A 17177-nucleotide genomic window follows, 5' to 3' on the forward strand; every position below is an offset into this window, starting at 1 on the left:
TTAGATTATGTTTAAAAATTTTTATATAATTCTAAACCTACAGTTTTTAAAATAAATAAAACTACAAAAATTATATAGAACTTTCTGGATAAGATTCATATAGAATTTACTAAATATAAGCTGCATACACTTTTTATCGATATTTTTAATAGGAAGTTAAATAATTACGCCACAAAGGTTAATTGTGTCACAAAGGTTTGATTTTTGTCTGAAAGTTTTATTTTGTCATGTAATGTAAAAGTTAAACCATGAAAATATTTTACTTTAATATTACATTTTTATTGGTATTAATTTACTATTTACTTTTAACAAAAGTTGGCATCTGTAAAGTTCGCTTTTATCTTAATACAATTCTATAATTGGTTTATTTTACAACTATTCTTCAAAACGATCTTAAATATTATATAACAACGAACTATAAATACTGATTAAAAAATTATATTATAAATTAAAAAGTAACAATAAAAGTAATTATTAAATTCGTTACCGTTACTAGAAAAATGTAACTACGTTACCGTTACAGTTACAAAAAATAAAAAGTAACGCCATTACCAATTCGTTACCAAAAAAGAGTAATTGTAACGGTAACGGCATTACAAGTAACTCGTTACTTCTAATCCCTGGTAATTAGTAATGTTTTTAGGAATCAGCCGTATAGTAAAAATTAATATTAATTGTATAATCAATAACAAATGATAAACCAACGAGCGTACTGTACTACTACGAGTAGTGCGCGAATTCTGCGCGACATTACTGGTTATATTTAATCGGTTTTAATTCAAAAATTATTATAGTCTCGACATTTTTGTTTTAAAATTTTTTACTCCACTTTACTTTCAGAATATAATGTTAAAATATTGTTCAGTGATTGTAAAACACTCTGTGTATAGCTAATGCTGAATCTATTTTATAAGTCTATGAAACGTCACAATTTTAAAGAGCGACAATGAAGTTATTTTACTCTATGATACGTAGGTTTTTTTTAAGGCTATGAGTCATATCTTAAAACATTATAAAAAATATAAAAATTTTATAGAATATTCTAGTATTTAGTATTACATTTGAGTATCTATGTAAAATTTAGATATAATTTACTTATTGGTTTAAAAATTATTTAATTTTTTATTTATTCTTGATTTTTTTATGTAAAATTGCGTTTTGTGAATTTGATGGGAAAGTAACATTACCAATTATCAACAATTTTACACTAATAAAATTTTAATAATTATTCGTACAAAAATTTATTTAGACTTATTTACTTTAACTGTTATTTATTTAAAACTATACCAAATGTAATAATTTTTGCAATAAAAATTATTATAAATCAAATTTTTCATTATTTTTTTCTTTATAGCTAGTTTCGGGCATTTGCGACTAAAAGTTTTTATTGTTGATTAGAAAAAAAATGAATAAATTTAAAGAAGCCTTCATTTTTTTAATTTTAATAACTTTTGACTCGTATTGTATTAACATTCTAGATGTCCGCTTGGCGACATCCTCTGTCGTTCGCTCGACAGCATCTCTCTTCGTGGACTTTGTTGAATAAAAGCCATGGCTTGTCGCTATTCCTTGCCCGTCTGATCAAATCGAACGAGCCCCCAAATTATGCGTCCGCCAAAGACAGGCCGGCAATACGGTTTACTCGCGCACTTTTATTGACACACTAAGAAGTTAGTCGACTCGTTTATAAAAGAATTCTTTTTTAATTCAAAATGTGTCACAAAACCAAAACTAGATCCAGAACAGAAACGAACAGAAACAGAACATAATCGTCCGATCGTCAAACAATGCAGCTCCGTTCATGCGCCGGACCTCCAATACCGGGCGTAATACTAGTTAAAATATCTTCTAAATTAATTAAAAGGAAAGGAATTATGATTTATTTACAATTTTTTATTATGATTTAATATTATAAGTGTATAAAATGCTTTGTTTCTTTTATTTTTACATAACAATATACTTAATTTAAATTTAGAGATATGTTGAGTTTGTTGTTGACTCGCATAATTGGTCTGTAACTATAACCTCAGTTGACTCGAGTGACTTGTAAAATTAAACCTTAACCAAAAAAATTAAAAAATTTAAAAAATTTTGGATGTTTAATAAATTATAAAATTAACTTTTTATCATATTGACTACTAGTTTCTCTAGAAATTTTAATAAAGAGCAAAAGTAAAAGATTTCATCAGATACCAAAGACATAGAAAAATGTTATCAATGTTTAGTGGGATGAAAATAAGACGTCAAATTTTTACTAGAACTTAAAGAGAGAAAAAGATCACAAAAGAAGATCTCTTTTTAAGAAAAAATATCATCTTACAATTAGGAAAACATAGATTTTCTTTAAATTTCTGGCATAGCGTTGGTGCCCTCGATAAATTTGGAATTTTCCTGAGAGACATCGTATTTTTACGTGACACAGATCCACTTCAAGCTGGATCTACTTCAACATGAATTAATGTCCTATTCTAAATTTTGAAATTTATTTTTCAAAATTTGAAAATCCGGAATCTAAATTTTAGATTTCAGCTTTTTTGAAACTTGTACTAGTATAGTAGCAGGTCAACTTTGTGCCAAACTCTGTGTAAAATTTATTTAACTCTTAAAAATTAAAATTAAAATCCCAGCAGAACAAAAAGAATCTCAATAACGTCAATATGACTTATATCACTTGCGTTTTATTGCTTTCCGAAAATCCCGCGATCAAAGTTTTAAGATAATCCATTGAAAAATATTTGAAAGAATTCACTACTTTGCCATATTGCATCTATAGGGCTATCGTGGTGATATTGCATGTGAGATAAAAAGGTGCAGTCATTAGAGTATCACTGAATGTTTATTGCACATCAGCATATAATGATTCTAATATATATATTATATACAGAACAAAAAGTATGAACGTACAAGAGGAAATATAATAATAATACTGCTAAAATTGCAAAAACGAACAATGTCTATTTTTTTTTTCTATGAAGGCGCTCTGTCTGTCCGAACGCTGCCTACCGCTGCGAGTCTATTATACTACCGATCGCGCCAGTATCGATATAATCAATTATTGACTGTTAGAAATTATCGCTAACACCCTCTTTTAATTTTTAACAGTCTAACATGTATTCGAATTTAAAAGGAAAAAAGTTCTGATCAAACTACAAAAAAAAAAAAAAAAAACATCACTAGTAATAATCTTCTATAACAGTTTTCCTTAATACATAAAATAAAACTGAAATATATAATAGCTTAACCAACTAAAACACTTTTATGAATATTGAATTTAACCTTTCCTAGTGGTTTAGTAAATAAATCTATAAGTTGCTTATCACTCTGACAATAGCTTATACTAATAGTCCCTTTCTTTAATTCTTTATGAATGAAGTTATATTTCGTCGTCATATTTGACGTCTATGTGCTTTGAGCGTCGGTTCATAACTCCGTTTTTTATAAGTTTAATAGCATTTTGGTTATTTACGTTAAGTTTTACTTCAACAAAATCGTCTAAAAGTTCCTTAATTAATGTATTTACATACAGAATCTTTTTGTACACTCTGCCGCTGCAATATACTCTGCCTCAATGCTTGATGTTGCCACCACAGCTGCCTCCTCGAACACCATGCGATTGGATCAGTAGAGTATCATGTATCCGCTCGTACTTTTCCTTGTATCAGGATCTCTTGCGTAGTCAGAGTCGCAGTAAACAACTCTTTCTCTTTCGTCATATTTGTCGTATACCTTGATTCGATGTACCACTAAGATATCGAAACATTCGTTTAATTTCCGTTATTCTTTGTTTTGTACAGTTGTTCTGATGTTTAGTCGTTCTGATTTTATGTCGAAGGTTATTAAAGAGTATTTTTTCTTCATAGCTAATGTAAAAAGGGTTCTTAATGACGTATTGTTTATTTACAGGACTGAAAGTTTCTCCGTAATCTATCCCGTAAATTTGCTCGAATCCTCTAACGATCAATCTTGCTTTCTTTCTTCTGTTTTCTTTTGTCTTGAATATCCATCTACTACTTAAGATTTTTTCCTTCTACTTCCATATTATCAACTAGTTTCCATGTGTTGTTTTTCTTTAAAGATTCCTTTTCTATTTTAATTGCCTTCTTCCAATCTTCTTTCTCTGCACCTGTTACAGCTAGTTGATAAGTTAAGTATACGTAGTCATTATATTTTTCAGGAAATTTTCTATCTTGCGTTGATTTTCGTAGTTTTAGTTGCTGTTCTTGTTTTTGAGGCGTTTCGTCGTCAGCATCTTTATATTTTTCTGATGTTGTCTTATTTGTTTCTCTTGGATCTTGTTCTTTGCTGATTTCTTCATCTTTATTTTCTTCTTTCAGTTCTGTTTTTTCTACGTATGCTTGACTGGTTTTTCGCAAATATTTTGGATTCAATTTTGCTTTCAAATTTTACGTCTCTTGAGAGAGTTATGTTCCTGTTCTCGTTATCCCACAGTCGATAGCCTTTTGGACTGTATTGAACAAAAATCAGTTTTCTGCTGCGACTGTCCAGTTTCCTTAATGATCCTAGGACTTTTGCATATGCTGCATCCGAATAATTTCAGAAAGCGTAAATCAGGCTCCTTTCCGCTCTACATTTCATAAAGGGTCACATCAAGTGATTTCGTCGGGCTCCTATTTAAAAAGTATGTGGCCGTATATGCTGCTTCTTTCCATATTTTTTTCTTGAGTTTTGATTCTTCCAACAGTGCTCTGATTTTTTCTAACAACGTAGGATTCAATCGCTCGGTTTTCCCATTTAACTGCGGAGTGTAGGGTAAAGTGAGATTCATTTTCGTTCCATTTTTCTAGCACTAATTCCGGAGATTTTTGTTTACGTATTCACAACCATTGTCGCATCTTAATTTTGCTAGTTTTAAATTTCACCGAGTTTCAGCAAATTTAACATATTTTTTAATTGCATCCGCAACTTCATATTTATTTTTTAGTAGATAAATCACCGTGAAATGAGTATAGTCATCTAACATAATCAAAATGTACCTTTTATCATCCCAGGTAGAAGTTTCTACAGGACCGCAGACGTCGGAATGCACCAGTTCCAAAGCTTGCTTTGTTCGTGTGTCGCCTTTTTTAAGAGGTGTTCTCGTCTGTTAGGCTCTTGTACAAATTTCGTACGCCTCTTCCATTTTTGTTAGATGATCCATGGTAAAGTCTAAGCCTTCCGATATTCCTTTTAAGATCTTCATTTTTTCGACGTTTAAATACCTTAATTTTTTATGTCGGTTTTCCGCTGATTCTAATTTTTGTACCGTATAAGATCTTCCTGTTATCTCTGGACAAAGCTTCACTTTATACAATCCATTTTCTGTCTTTTTACTTCGTAGTATTTTTTGATTGTTTTTTTCTACTATAATCTTATTTCTCATGAAAGTTACTTTACTTCCATGCTCTGTTATACAATAACTGGCACCGATATTGCTTAAATCTGGAATATACATCACATTCTCCAGAGTACAGTTTTCCACTTTTAGTGTTCCTATCCCTTCAGACATCATGGACTCATTAGCTTTTGCTACACCAACGCTAGATTGTATTTGACTCAAATTCTTCAGGTATTCTTTATTATTAACCATGTAAGATGTCGTACCAGAGTCAATTATTCAGGATGTGTTTTGTTGCTTGTGGACGAAAAACGATACTTTCTCTATCTATTTATCGGATGTATCAGTCTGCCGATCTTTCTTCTTATTACCAGCGAAAGAAGCAATCCTTTTCAAAATTATTTGATTTTTTACAAATTTTACAGAACATTTGCCTCTCCTTTGAATCTATTTGTTTTTGAGACACTGTCCTTCTATATGCTCTCGCTAAATGGTCCGAATTACATTTAAAACATTTTTTCTTACTATTAGTATTGACATTTGCTTTGAACGCCACAGCATTCTCCTTTTCTTTTTGTTCAGAATTCCGGGCTTTCTTTGAAAGTATTCTTGCGGTTAAATTCTCCAAAGTCTGATTCCTAGTAGCCATTGATTCCCACGCCGTAATAAACGATAGAAGTCCGGTAACGTAACCAGAATTTTAGAAATTAGTATAGAATCCGCTATTTATGTGTTTAAAGCCTTAAAACAGCTTGTTATGTTTACTAGTTTACTGATATGCGTGGCTACATTGTAGCTTTTATTCATTGTGTAACTGACAAATTCTTGCATTAGCATGCATTTGAGTTGTTCGCTATCCCTCTTATATATAGAGTATAGCTTAATCCACATGCTCTGAGCCGTTTTGCAATTTAGTACATGAGTCATTGCTTTATTACCCAGAGACAACATGATTGCTTTTGTGTATTCGCGCCCTTCTTGCGCCACATTGTATCTCGCTCAGTAGGTGGATTCTTCGTTGTATAGTTCGTTATCCTTTAATACAATTATGACCTCGAACTTCCACAGCTGAAAGTTTTCTATACCGTTCAACTTCTCGATCTGGCCCATTTCCTCCATCGACACTTTAATTATTTTTACGTTTTTTCACTGTCTTCTCTTTACTTTTGATCACTAAAGATTTCTACGTTTTTCGTTTCCTTTGTTACCTTTCTTTCTCTATCTGGGCTCATAACCTATAGGGCTATCGTGATGATACTGCGTGTGAGATAAAAAGATGCAGTCATTAGAGTATCACTGAATGTTTATTGCACATCAGCATACAATAACTCCAATTATTAGAGTCTAATATATATATATATATATATATATATATATATATATATACATATATATTGTGACGAGGTTTTGACGCACCTGACACAAGTTTCAGTGGCCGGTCACGGCGTATCTCAGGAACGCGGTATTTATTTCTCTCAAATAATTATTAGCGGACGGAATTGGGCGCCAGGCACGAGAAAGCGTGCCACTCTTTTAGTCTCATTAATTTTGCGACTCTACATTAACGTACTAACCATGAGCGGTGACGACACGACAATCCGGCAGCTCCCCGCTAAGATGGTAGAGGCGCGGGGGGGTCGGTGCGGGCAGGTGGTGATTGAGAGGGCGAAGGAGAATTACAGGATAACGAGGGAAGAATTAACAAAGAGAATAACAACGTATATTTGGAATCCTCGGGTTAGCGGAATACAAATCCTCGCACGCGGTTTACCCGCGTGCGGACTGCGTTACAGAGTCGCGGAATGTTACTCGAGGCGGCTCAGTAATCGGACGGTATCGTACGGCAGTCACATGCGTAACGATTCAATCACCTCGGCGAGACGGTCGTCGCGGGAGAAGGTGCACACATCAAGGCGGAATTTCGCAAAGCAAGTCATGCACACGCTAGCCGAAAGATCTCGCGATTTCTCTCACCGCTACGTAACTCAGCTACGTTCAACCCGCGAAATCAGACAAAACTCACACACGCACAATTACATGAACTTACGATACAACGACGGCTTGGCTGTGGCGATACAGGCGCGAATACCGGAACTAAAGAAACTGCATTAATACGGCGGGATCGGGCGAGCAACGTCGCGGCTGTAACAATGGCTACGTTTACAACATTTCACGCGAATACGAGACAGTACAGAGTGGACTGTACTTAATTCTGTCAGCCGCGACGTCACCCGTCTTTGATCGCAAAATAGGTGACTTTACAATTCGTTTTGACGCTCGTCTCACCTTCCGGCGCGGCACGGAACCTCTCTCTGCGTCTTCTCCGGAAGTTTGGCCTTCGAGTCCTCGGCACCAGTCTCCGGTTCGGGGCACGCTCACAGCACAAGTGAGCAAGTGATCGATTCTCGATCCTGCGGGAGGCCCGCGGTGTCGCGCCCCACTTATCGCCACTGCCGCTTCCGCATGGGCTGTTATCAGGCGGCTAGATCCTGGCGGTGTGCGCGTTATTCTATCGTTCTGCGCTTCTGACGTCGATAGCGCGTGAGGCCCAAATTCGGCAGGTACTTTTCGTTTGTAACGTTCGGCATTCTCGTAACTGATATCGGCCGGCCTTTTCTTCGGTGGCGGATGGCCGCCGCCTCAAGCCCGTGACGCCTCCCCTGCACGGTTCTAGTTATTGTCTCGTTCTCGTTCTTGTCTTTTAGCGTTGGTTGGCGTAGCTTTGCGCTACTTCTGCCTGCGGAATCGTACTCTGCCGTTCCTGAAAAATTAACTCCTGACAGACAAGGTTTTTTGTTCGGCGGTAAACGAAAGGGACAGTGTGAGCGGTACAACCTGCGAGCCCCCGCGTCTCGGGGTGCTCCGTAAATTCCTCGGCGATGTTCCTGGATTCTTGTTTCCTTCTCGGTGCCTCTGAGTGGACGAGACGTTTTACCCGTACAAGATGTTTTCCCGCAGTTACCGTTTCTCTTCTCGGACCTACCGCTTACTTGAAATTAATAGCGGGCGCAGGGATGGCACAGAGACGAACACACACACTTAAACGGTCGCGCCAACGAAATCACGCCTGCTCCCGAGCCGGAAGGACGCAGCATCCGTGTCGCGCCTCGCGGTCCGGCCATACGGCCCTTGTGACGGACAATGAACGCAAGTTGCACCATCACAATATATATATATATATATATATATATATACATATATATACATATATTGCTCCAATTTCATGTGTTTTGAAGTTATTTTTAAAAAAGTATTGTAAAATAAAGTGAAAATGGTACGTTACGTGGTGAAATCGTGCATAAACTGCAGCGAAAAGTATTTGCCGGATGAGCAAGCAAGCTTTTACCGATTTCCGGAAAACGCAGTAATGCGTGAAGACTGGATTCGGAGAATCGGAGAGTTATATGCCAAAAAATATTAAGAGTGGTAAGTCTTATTAAATATTATTAGTTAATCTTTTGTAATGTTATTTCCATTACAATAAAAGGTCAAAAGATTTGTTTGCAAAACATGAACATTGCATAAGAACTTTTGTACGGCTCGTCTTGTTTTTCTTTCTTGTTTTCTTTCTTTAATTATAACTAGAGGAGAAGAAGGTATTATGGCTACTGTCGACAATATGGCTACCCCTACTATTTTTGTTATTAGGTGACGTATTCTAACAATTTCTTATGAAGTTATTTGTTTAGTAGCCCGCCGTTTTTTAATGGTGCTAATATGTCAATTCATAAGGAATGACAATTGTTATAAGGCATTTTTACTTTTGAGCACTTCACTTTTCAAGGTACACTTTTAACCTCTAATTACATACATTTCATCATTATTCTTAAACTTGAGTGTATTATCACATAAAGGTATATACACCCGAATGTTTATTTGTTATTTAATTTCTTATTCAGCCGTATACATTTCAAGTTATACAAAGTTAAAGCAGTAACATAGAATTTTGTTAATATGGTTTTTTAAGCGAAATTTTTATATCAAAATATTTCTTCGATAAATCGATTGTCATTCTAAAGAGCGATGTTTAGAAACATTAGAGACATCATTTTATGCTTATTGTTTAATGTTAAACAGGGATAAAATGATATTTTTAAAGAAAGAGCAGTAAAAAGATCTGTTTTTTGGCTCATTTCTTGAACCTCAAATTTCAAACTTTTTTTATGCCAAATAGTACTATATAATGGAACATTAATCCCAGAGAAATTTTAAAATGAGCATAAGCGCGGTTCCGGAGATATAAAAGATTGAAAGTGATGATTTCTCATAACATAGAGCGCCGTTTTTAGACTTCTTTTTTGTTGTTTGAATAAAAATTTTCTATTATATTTTTGCGCGCTGAACACGAATCTGGTAAGCAAATTGCTCTATTACGTCAGATTTCTTAGAAAAGTATAAAAAATGATTATTTTTACCTCACCATGGCGTTAAAAAAAAATCTATTTCTATCTATCTAAAAATCTATCTAAAAAATATATATAACGAAGTGAAACACTGTTTTTTATGGATTTTTATCCCGGATTGAAATATGACCTTAGTTTTCGTCTAGTTTGAAAACTCCCCGAAATAGATGGAATTGAAGTGACACGTGACACGTGACACCGTCTTTCACAGATCGAAATGCTTTTCTACTGAGAGTTTCCTTGCCTCTCACAGATTAGGGTGCTTTTTTAATATGGGTAATAGATTTTTAGATAGATAGAAATAGATTTTTTTAACGCCATGGTGAAGTAAAAATGATCATTTTTAACACTTTTTTAAAACATTTGACGTAATAGAGCAATTTGCGTACCAGATTTGTGTTCAATGCTTAAAAATACAATGGAAAATGCTAACTTTTATTCAAACAATAGAAAAGAAGTCTAAAAATGGCGCCTTGTGTTATGAGAAACCATCACTTTCAATCTTTTATATCTCCGGAATCGCGCTTATGCTTATCTTAAAATTTCTCTGAGATTAATTTTTCATTATATAGTACAATTTAGCATAAAGAAATGCTTGAAATTCAAGATCCAAGAGATGGGCCAAATTTACTGATGCTCTTTCTAATGACACTTCTAAAGCTTCTAAACACAGGAAAATTTTAAACAATAAAAAATTTAAAAAATATAATTTTGTATCAAGGTATTGTGTTTCTTTTAAACTAAATCAATTTAAAAAAATTTTTTTTATGGATAGCTATATTACAATCACTTTTTTCTTCCATCAATTATGCAGTGCATTAGATTTTTATAAATCACGTCCTAAATAATAAATATTTCATTACTTTGAGTCTAGAATCTATCAAACAACACTCTGACGAATGTAATCGTTCAAGTTTCAATAGAAAATATTAATTATAAACAAAGTTATTCAATAAAATGAAAATGGGTACCATATTACCCTCTTCTCTTCTGTTAACTATAATACTTTTTATTTTGAAAATTATTTGTTTTACAAAATATCAACGAGATACTTGATGCAGTCAAGTAATCAGAAATATTATCTGCAATTATGAAGAAATACCAAAGCAAACAAGCTACAAAAAAAAGGCAAGATAATATGTTTATGTACATACAGTAATGAGGGTTAAAGGGATAAAGAAGGGTTAAAGGAATAAAAGGTTACAACACATTTTCTTCGATGGTTTTTGGAATGTAGACTTGCTTATCCATCGGCGAACGTAATTGGTTGGATCCACAGATAAGAATCAATTACGTTCGATGAACAAGTTTACATTCTAAAAACCATCGAAGAAAATGTGTTGCAACATTTTAGCTCATAACTGTATATAAACTTTTTAATTCCACACCAAAGATAATTATTACAATCTTTGTAACGTGTGAAATGATTTAACAGAGCAAAAACGAAAGGATGCAACTTGACACAACCTCTTGTTGATCATCTAAATGTTAGGTAAATAAAACTTTCATTCATAATTTACTATAATTTATACGCATATTAATATAAGACTATCGTTAATATTGTTTTTACAATGTAACTTAAGCGTATACTCGAATCAGCAGAAACTAAATGCGGAAACGAAGCAACTCCAGCATGGTACGATTAATTTTGAAAAAACAGACGCAATTGTGGTTGAATTTAGTAGAATCCTTCTCAAGCTCTTTAAAAAAAATCGGGAATACAAAAAATTGAGCGTGGAATATAGGAACCATGAAAACGATAGCTACTGCCTTAGAATATTCATACAAAGGTAAAAAGCTTATATATTGCTATATATATCTTTGTGTAATAAAATGTATCTAATGTATTGTGTATTATTTTCAGCCACGCAAGAGAATCAAAGTGCTGGCAATATTTAAAGGCATAAATGGGTGGAATGTCTACTCTTGCGAGTATAATCTGGTTATTGTCACAAACATTGTAAAAATTTTTTGTTTACAGTTCCATCATATGAAAAAGAATTGTTATTAAAATGTAGAAATAATGCAATTTAAATTATCAAAGAAAAACTTTTTGTACATAATTTTTCATAAAGTTAAATATATGACTTAATATCTTGTTTTAATTAAAAAGAATTATTGAAATATTAGATATTTTATTTATTCCAAGATACATATTTATTTATTGTATTTTACATTTGTGTGTGTGTGTGTGTGTGTGTGTGTGCGCGCGTGCGTGTGCGCGCGTGAGTGAGTGAGTGAGTGAGTGAGTGAGTGAGTGAGTGAGTGAGTGAGTGTGTGCGCGTGAGTGCGTGCGTGCGTGCATGCGTGCACGTATATTTTATATATAGTAATAAATAGTTATTATTGTAAAATTAAATTTTTACTAATAATAATTTTCATCTAGCTTTAATTTCATGTGAAGACCTATAAAAAAATAATAAAGAAAAACTTTTATAGCAAATTAAAAAGAAAAAAATATTTAATCATTTTTATGTTACCACTTTTATAAAAATTCAATACTAAAATATAATAAAACATTAAAATGTTACATTTCATTTTCCTTTGAAGCAAGTAAAATAATTGTAAAAATGAAAAAAATTTGAAATATTTATCTTGTCACTTTAAATTATTAAAACTACGGAAAAATTTATTACGATATTTATATTTGTAGTATTATTACAAATATTATTTTATTACTAAATACTATTAACCTTTATATTTCACACAAACTATTTATCTTTTATTAATTTTTGACAGTGAACACAGTTAGTCTTTCATCATTTGCATTTTAATGACATATTTATTTACGGTTTTATCCACAAGAAAAGAGATACAGGTAGATTGAAAATAGTGAACGTCTGACAAAGACATTTATATCAGTTGTACAGACTTTAGAAAATGAAATAGTTCAACTTTTCACAGTTGGCAGCCCTTTGAAATAAGAGGCAGAAAAACAACAAAAAGCGCAGATTTTAGAGAAAGAAGTCTGCAAATTAAGTATCCCTTTCACCATGGTCTAAACGGTGTCTACCGCTGCGAGTTTATTATACTATCGATAGCGCCAGTATCGATATAACCGATTATCGACTGTTAGAAATTATCTCAGCATCTGCCATCTTAAATTTTGGAATTCTAATGTTAATTTCGTAATCAGTGAATATAAAAACCTTCATGTTAGAAGTTTTAAGATGATCCGATGAAAAACAGTAAAATACGCTGTATGCATCATATAGAATCAGCCATTTTTGAAAAAAAAACTAGGTGATGGAGCAAAACGAAACCTGGATTCGGATTCAAGGACTCAAAATACATATCGGAAACCTACCCTGGTCCAAGTTAATTTTGAAAAAAATTTTTTTGTAGACCTGTGTTACTTATAATTTACGCAGATTGTTGTTTTACATCGATCTATTTTACAACATATTAGACTATCAGTACAAAATTATTTTTTTCAAAAAAGGTAAAAAAGCACCAAGTATGTATCTGTGTCTCTAAAAAAATCATTATACCATGTATTTAATTCTTTATAAATCACAAAATTTTCGAGCTCAATGCAATTACATAAACCCAAGTTTGCATAATAACTTTAATTTGTTTCAATTAAATTCAAGTGATACGTATGGTTTTGTATTTAGAGGTCTTTCCTAACATTCTATGTATATCTTTTATTGCATTTTCTTGTAGTCGATTTCGAGAACTTTTCAAAATACTGTTACGACCGAGAAGATCGTCTTGTTATCACACACTCACGCTGTGACAATAACACGCGCACTCCCGAAATAAAAACACACTCTTTTAAAAAGATAACTTTAATATAAAAATGTGACAGTTCGAAAGAAAGATCAAGACAACGACGACCATAACAACCGTTGACAGGGAACGATCTCTTCTGTCGCGCTTATCGATCGCCTTGCGCAAATCGATATTAGACGCTTCCTTAGGGCGGGCACGCAACAATACTATAAAGAAGTTATTTTTTATTAAGTACTTTCCGAGTTGTGAGGCTTGAAAGCTACAGTGTATTGTAACTTTCAAAACTCATAACTCGGAAAGTACTTAACAAAAATAAACTTTATCATAGTGTTTTGGAAAGCTCTTGACACCACCTTGCCTGCACCAAACGTAACAAGCACGTCGCTGTGACGTGCTAACTCGTCGCATGTTACGTCTCAGCGACGTCTCAACTGGTGTTCGAAACGTAATTGAGACGTCGCTGAGACGTAACTAACATCCCCATTTCTGGTGACAGCGACGTTGTAATGATGTGTATTTTGTGACTTATACACTAATTGTGACCTGAAAATTATCGACCAATTTTGAAAAATTAAGATTGGTTTTTACTGCATTATGTACGTAAAATACTTGCTAGATAAAATGTATAATAGTTTTACACTGAGAGAAGAAAATGATTGCAATTACCATAATTCAACTGTAATTTATAGTGGTTTTTTGTGCGATCTATAAATTATAGTAATTCTGAATTATAATATTCTACTTTTTATGTATAGTTACATCTATTATGTTTATATGGTTCCAAATATTGGAAGTTTAAAAAGGTTAGTTTTAATTACATAGTAAATTAAAATATCTTCCACTTGATTTCATTTTCAAGGGAATTCATCAGAAAAATTATTCTACTCTAATAGAACATCGATGAAAAATCTTATAATGCTCCGCCTTTTATACCATTTACGTGTTTTCTTTCTTAGGAGAAAACGCCATAACAACCATCTAGTGACGGTTTCATGTACTACTATACGCAGAGAAAAAAGTATTTGTGACTATAATTGCATGGTTAAGGAAATTATTATGAGAGATGCATCGGATAGTGATTTTTACCGGATAGCCGGATACCGCGATAGTATTTCCCAACTGTACATTACTCTACGTAACGTTTTCACAATTACGTATTAAATTTAATTACATTAAATAAAAAACATCATTTTTAAAAAATGAAATGTTATTTATCTTTAAAATATAAGTTATAATACAAAAGAAAATTCAACAAGCAGCTAATTAATTAAAACATTCAAATTATTTAGTTACGTCGCAGCGACGTGCACAAGACGTATCATATTTTCTGCGACTTCGTGATCAAAACAGCACGTCTCTGTTATGTCCGGTGCAGGCAGGGCAGCTATTAGATTCTGTAATCAAAAATATTCTATTTAAAAAAATTGATGTGACTTTGATCTGACCTTGGCGACGTTATACAAGATCAAACTGATAAGATCAGTAAATAGATTTTTTGAAACCCTACAACTTTTATTTGAAACATTTTTTCCTAAAATGCTTAGTTTTTGAGATATTTTGTCGTCCCGGTACTTTTTGGACACCCCTTAGCTGCGTTTTGAAATGCGTAACGAGTACTGAAAATTTATAGTTTATGTTACATATACTAGATGTAGATTTTTGATACTTTGAGTAAATAACAATTCATTATATGAATATAAAAAAAAAGATTCATATATGTGTTTGGGAATAACTTCATCGTTTATGCAGTAATGTGCTATGATATCTAAGCGCTCGAATTTTGCACAGTTTGATTAATTAATTAACTTTAAACATTTCTCATTTAAAAATTATTGTACAATATTTTAGTATTAGAATTTTCGTATAGGAATCATTAACGGGTGTCACGGTAAGTTTGAGACACCCTATATAATATTTTTGAATTCTAACATATGAAATAGTCTATTATCCTACTAGTTCTTATCCAAAACTATTTAAATACTGGGTAAAAATTTCCCAAAACCCAATCCCCAAGTGATCAGATAATGATTACTGATCAATAAAACTGCCTAGTTCTTGGAGAGACTTTTGGCTGATGTTCGATCTGATTTCTCTGGTTTGGATAGTTTCTGTCCAAACATCGGGAAAAACTGTCAGGAAATTTGCTAATTCTCTTGCGATTTCTACTTGGGTATTTATATGCCCAGATAGCCAAATAATTGCAAGTTGTCGACAACTTGTCACAAATATTCATATTAGTTGTCAGCAAAGCAACAGAAGGGGGTATCTTCTTACCATTACGTTCTTGCCAGCAATAGTTTTTAAAATATAATACCAGCAAGTTTCCAACAACTTATCAGCATTATATTTATTACAAGTTATAAATGGGAATTGTTGCTCACATGTTGCTGTCATGTTGCTCGCAGATTGTTATAAACAATTTTTAAAATATAGTAATGGCAAGTTCTAAACACAACTTACCACAATATAATAACACAGATTGACTTCAATAATTTTTCTACATTTGCTCGACAATAAAACTCAGCATATTGATACTAAATTGACTAAAACATTTTTGTCGCATTAAATAAAAGGCAACGTAATAGCAATTAACAAGCAATTTAATCTGTGCGATGATTTGCTTTAGATTGAGTTATCACGTTTTGCTATCTGGGTGTAAAGTACCTCTTTGTCTTGTTTGTACTCCTCACTTGAGTTCTATTAGTTCTATTTTATTTTTTAAATCACTCGAACACTCCATTTTATGTATAAAAATATAAACATTTTATACAATTCTTTCTTTAACTGAAATAATTGTAATGCCTCCGACATGTTTTTAATTTTTACTCTAATATTGCATTGCAATAATTTTTGTCTCTTTATTTTACAATTATTGTAAATACTGCATATTAGTAAAATACAGCTTAGTAAAATACACGAACAATATTCAAATAACGCGCGCGGAGCAACTGTCGTCTTATGTACTACGCACCTCAATTTCGATCCAATGGTTTTCCCAAGATAATTTACATATAAAATGCAATTTTTTTGTCTATTATAACACCTAAGCATTTAATTTTATTAACTACTTCTAATAATGAATTTTTAAATTTTACTTTTATATTACTTTTTAATATTTTTTTCTTGTACCTCTTACCAATATAATTTTGGTTTTGTTTATATTTAATTGCAACTTATTAATCTTCAATTATTTCTCCATTCTTCCCATCTGATCATTAAGATTATCAAAGAAAGAGAAAGACGTCCATCTCGTTGCAAATCAATAGCTTATTTGTGTTCCAGGTGATTGCATTGCAACTGACGAGATGCCAGAGTGGCGGGGGCGGCATTGGTGGTGGCGGCGGACCAAGTACGTTCGGATACGACGCCTCCTCCGCCTGCAGCAAACCATACTCGCGCACAGGACGTACGCACCACGAAGATCTACCTTGTGATTTTCGCCGACAGAACTGGTGCACGATCGCCGGTAGCTCTTATCCTTGGTACTTTGTCCATTTGCGTTTCCGTCTCTTTCACTCGCGGCGATCAAATCTTTCCTCCAGACTTTTGCTCATCTGATATTCGTATACTCATGCGCGTGCTTGATTTGTCCGTTGTAAAATACTTACTGAAAATAAATACTGAGGCTCAATACTTAATATTGAGATCCCAATACTTAGTATTCAAGTTGTAATACTGAGTATCGATAGTCAGTATTGGAGAAT

General features: G+C 33.1%; 1 protein-coding gene across 6 annotated transcripts in view; it reads left to right on the forward strand.

Annotated features, from left to right (window-relative positions):
* Positions 1-17177, forward strand: part of LOC105202540 (protein spaetzle 4) — a 115298-nt gene that overhangs the window by 26813 nt on the left and 71308 nt on the right. For all 6 annotated transcript variants that reach the window (XM_039448579.1, XM_039448581.1, XM_039448578.1 and 3 more), the window contains one exon: positions 16756-16955. In XM_039448579.1, coding sequence (XP_039304513.1) covers positions 16756-16955 — 200 coding nt within the window. The remainder of the gene's footprint in view (positions 1-16755; positions 16956-17177) is intronic.

This window comes from Solenopsis invicta, chromosome 4, assembly GCF_016802725.1.
Source record: "Solenopsis invicta isolate M01_SB chromosome 4, UNIL_Sinv_3.0, whole genome shotgun sequence".
NCBI classification, from domain to species: domain Eukaryota; kingdom Metazoa; phylum Arthropoda; class Insecta; order Hymenoptera; family Formicidae; genus Solenopsis; species Solenopsis invicta.